This window comes from Amphimedon queenslandica, unplaced genomic scaffold, assembly GCF_000090795.2.
Source record: "Amphimedon queenslandica unplaced genomic scaffold, v1.1 AMPQUscaffold_13238, whole genome shotgun sequence".
NCBI lineage: Eukaryota > Metazoa > Porifera > Demospongiae > Haplosclerida > Niphatidae > Amphimedon > Amphimedon queenslandica.
In genome coordinates this window covers 39,614-44,048 of record NW_003546526.1, presented here as the reverse complement: position 1 = coordinate 44,048, position 4,435 = coordinate 39,614, and the positions used below count along the sequence as shown (strand labels likewise).

At 35.4% G+C, this 4,435-nt stretch overlaps 1 protein-coding gene, 1 long non-coding RNA gene and 1 pseudogene across 2 annotated transcripts; 1 reads left to right on the top strand and 2 right to left on the bottom strand.

The window, feature by feature from the left end:
• Positions 1 to 171: 171 nt before the first annotated feature.
• On the top strand, positions 172 to 924 carry LOC105313713 (uncharacterized). Its single transcript, XM_011407366.2, has 3 exons — positions 172 to 336; positions 396 to 620; positions 667 to 924. Exons 1-3 carry the CDS (start codon positions 173 to 175, stop codon positions 692 to 694), a joined length of 417 nt encoding a protein of 138 aa, XP_011405668.2. The 5' UTR covers position 172; the 3' UTR covers positions 695 to 924.
• A 223-nt stretch (positions 925 to 1,147) lies between these two features.
• LOC109584169 (uncharacterized) lies at positions 1,148 to 2,623 on the bottom strand (annotated as a pseudogene).
• Positions 2,624 to 2,634: 11 nt separating this feature from the next.
• Positions 2,635 to 3,054, bottom strand: LOC100635448 (uncharacterized). Its single transcript, XR_002185888.1, has 3 exons — positions 2,959 to 3,054; positions 2,805 to 2,898; positions 2,635 to 2,752 (listed from the first exon to the last, which is right to left on the bottom strand). It is a non-coding gene; the product is annotated as an uncharacterized LOC100635448 (long non-coding RNA).
• Between the last annotated feature and the right edge of the window lie 1,381 nt (positions 3,055 to 4,435).

Sequence of the window (4,435 nt, the reverse complement as noted above, 5' to 3'; positions counted from 1 at the left end):
CTTATGGGATCGCATAATCATAAAAATGATGTTTACTTAGTCTTACTGTCTTAAAAAAATTATTCACTGAGATATGAGCTTTCAAAGTTGCTCTTTTTTGCTTCCTGCCATGATACTTCCCGTTGGTGGGCATGGCTTCGCGTGACGTCACAAGAGGCATACTGTCCCAGACATGGCTATGTCTAGCAGTGACAGTGAAGAAGAAATCATAGTAGATGAGAGTGATAATATAATACCATACAACTTTGAACCTGTTGTATCAGATGATGATGATGATGAATCAGTTAGTTCAGATTCAAGTCATGAAGAAGACTACAGGATATCTAATACTACTTGGTATAATAATCATGCATCTTGTCACTTAGACTACATTATTATGGTGTATCATACTCAAGGTGTTCCTGTACACACTGTGTTGTGATGCAGACTCAAAGAGAATGCCTTTGTTGTAGAGCGGTCCAGAAGGTTCTAGACAAGATACATGAGGCTGATGACCATCAAGTCAAGTGTATCACTGAGCATCCTGGCTTTGCTCCTGTGTGCCTCAATATATGGGTACTTCAGGCAGCATACTCACAATATAGGCAGCAATATGGCAATTTTAATGCTCCAGTACATGAGTAATTGTGAAATATTCAGAATATTTTTAAATTAATATCTTGGTAGGAGACATAGATATACTACCTATCGTTAGCTTGTAAAATGGTGCTGGGGGTGGCTAGGGAGAGAAATACGCATTGTTCTACCATCCTGTGCTGTAAATGTTATTTGAGAAACATTTCCATCTAGTTCATACACTGGTTTTAAAGATAATTAAAAAATACACTGTACTTGATGTGGGATATTCTATGTTATCAACCTACTCCTATGTTCATGTATAGCTTGTGATTTGTCAGGTTGCTCATGGGTTTTACTAAGTGATAATGGAGACTAAATTTGGGGGTCATTATCTGGGAAGAAGACAGATAAATCAGGCTTATTAGTTTTAGCTAATGCTAAAACTCTATCCAGTAATTCGTGGACATAATCTATGAAAAATATACATACCAATCATGCATTTTTAAAAAATGCTTACTGTAAGTGGATTTCTCTTTGATCTGCCTAACAAGGTGACCACCTCCCTTATATTTTGGATATGAAATCGCATATCTATCTGTTCCATCTTCTGTCTTTGCCTGCTTTTTTTGCTGTTTTCATTAAAGTGAAGTGCTGCCAATCGTAGTCTGATAAATGTACATTACAAGGTAACAGAGTTATGTTACTAACCGTGCTAACATTCCCCTGTATGAAAAAGATCTTAATTTGGGTGCAAACTGTAGAATAACACTGTGAAATGCTTCAATTGATGATGTTTGGTATGAAGGTGACAATTTCTTGATCTGGTTGCATAGTTGCGTATTGAACAGTATGTCACTGATTTTGATACTAGGTTTACTTTCTAAGAATAAATTTTATGATAATATTGATTAGATAATGAGTATTTACGTCTTTTGAGCCACTTCTTCTTTACTCTCCTATTTATCTTCGGGTGTGCACACTTTTTAAAGAGACCTGAATGATGGTGTTTATTATGGATGTGATTTTCCAAGGAGAGCCATTTGTCTCTGATCATGTCACTGTTTCCATCTGTACTGGTCATTGCACACCAATACAAGTGATTAATAAGACTCTTGGACCATTCCCCTACTATTTCACAGTCTTTCTGTTTAGCTAGACCCTTGAGTTTCTTCTTGACACCTATTATATTAGTTTTTTTTGTTATAATTGCACAATTACATACCTTTCGCTGTGCCATACATCATAAAAGTGTTCAATAGTAGGATGCATATCTCTAAGCCATTTAATTATTTGCTGATGACGTTTTGTAATTAAGGACTGGATTACCATATTATTATTATGAATTTTTGCAACAGCTCTCTTTAACCCTTCCAATTCCATGTGATTGCTACTAGACACCTCATTACTCTACAATTACAATAATAATTATATACCAGTACTTTACATACCTGTACTAGACAAATATCCAAAACAATATTATGATTTAACTCCACAAGAGAGTACGAACCAAACTTGGCAAAATGGCCAGGACTATCAGCCCTTCCGTCACCCCCTAAAACCAATGGCTTGCCTTCTTGGGCTAGTTGAGCAAAATATGATTGCTGGTTCATATCCCAAATTTGAAATATAGCAGGATTAAGGAATGTTTTTTGATGGCGGAAGTAAGAAGTGCGACTAATTGAAGCACAGCCAATGGTTCTAAAAACACAGTGATTGCTCAGGGAAACAGCCATTGAATAGAATTGCAGCAGATATTAACAAATTTCCCTCAGGAAATTCATTAATAAATGGCTGGCTATCCCATGTTGTTGCTGCTCCACAATCACGTCATTTCTGATGTATCCTAAGAAAACTTCCTCTAACAACTTTAGATAATAACACTTCAGATGAACTACAGAGACGACATGAAGTGAATCAGGATAGCAGTGAATTTTCAAAAACAATGTATTTGTTACTCTTGTTAAAACTAAACAGTGGAAATAGATTAGTACTCAATGTGCAAACTCTTCAAGTTACTCTTTATCAAATGTTCTTTTTTCTTTTTCTTCTTCAGAGTATGATTCATCACTGCTGCTATCTTGACATTCATAAGCATTGCTATCATCAGTACTGCTGGTTATAGGCAACTCGGAAGATAATAAGTCACATTGTACTTCTGCATCTGATGACAGAATGCAGCTGCTAGTCTGTGTGCCTATAGAACATGTTCAGGTTATAGGCTTTTAAATATTTGTCATTTTTCTCACCAACTGAAACTCTATTTACTACTGAAGATTTAACTTTGACTGTTTGCACTTTTACTGATCTAGTAACAATGGGGTCCACTTGTATTGCCACAGACTATATAAATACAAAAATATTAACATTGTAACATGCATGATGGCGTAAAATAAAACATACTTGAGTGAAATTGTGAGATGCCTCATCTGTTGCTGCTATACTAGCAATATCACTAATTGAACATGTAGGTGGAGATGGTGAATGTCTGAAAGCTTTCAAAATCTAAGTACACAGCTGTAAACTTTTCCTTATAATTATAACTAATATACATACCCTATGTCAATCTCTCTTTTCATAAGCAAGTCTCTTTGCCTGAGGTAGATCTTGATCCAGCTTTCTTTTAAAAATGGTTGGCCCAGCATCTTTTTTTAGCCTTCCTTTTGCCTTTAAGCCAAATGACTTGTACAAAGGATCCTCAAAAGAATCCACAGAAAAATGCTCTGAACAGATAACAGAATTACAAGTTGGCCCATTCCATCTATCCCTAGTCCTTTTCACTTCTTGTATCCACTTCTTTCTTAAGGTAGAGTCATTTGGAAAGTGAAATACACTAACATCCATTGAACTAGTATTTTGACAGCCATAGGCAACACATCTATTAGGCATTTTGTTATTGCCAGCATGGACTCGCATGTATTTAGCTGCCTCTTGTGACGTCACGCGAAGCCACGCCCACCGACAGGAAGTATCATGGCAGGAAGTAAAAAAGAGCAACTTTGAAAGCTCATATCTCAGTGAATAATTTTTTTAAGACAGTAAGACTAAGTACACATCATTTTTATGACTATGCAATCCCATTAAGCCAATAAAAAAAATACCATCAAAAATCATGGAACTTACCCTTTAACTGTTAAAGTTAGTAATCTGTGCATTAATGAAATTAACTGCCTGAGAACTAAATTTCGAAATGAATTAAAGCAAATCAAGAAAAGCAGAGGAAAGAAGAGAAAGATTCAAGTTACTGGTGTAATTGATGATGGTGAACGATGAAGTCAGAATGCCAAGGTGTCTGTAAGTCTCGTACAAAGTACTAGTAACAGCACTGTGAGTAGCAATAAACATAAGATTACTGATGTACAAAAGTCTATTGCGCTAAAGAGTAAAATATGTAATGATAATGCTTTAAATCAGTGTCGCCCCCCAAAAAAGTTGATGTAGACAGTACTACTGACAATACTGCTTTGGCACTGCCTAGCCCTAAAACTGATGATTAATTTTTTCACTTAATTTAAAAGACCTAAAAACCAAATATAATGTCAAAAATGATGATAGTTTTAGTAGTCTCATTGTATTTATAAAACTCCCAAAACTTAAATATAACCGAAAGATAAAGGCAAGTGTGTTGTAAGAAACAACCATTGTAGTAGTAGTGTGATTGTATCTCAAGCATTAAATTAAAGACAAAAAATCCAAAAGAAAGATGTTGTCTTTACTTATGAAGAGCCTCCCAATTCAGATATTGTCAGAAGGAGACAATGGGATTATGTTTACTACCCTGGTAAAGAAGAATTTCAAAGAAGGGAGTGTGAGATTTTAAACATTAAGTTTGTAACAGCTGATAGAATCTTACCTAGTAGTCCAACAACACCATTGTCAG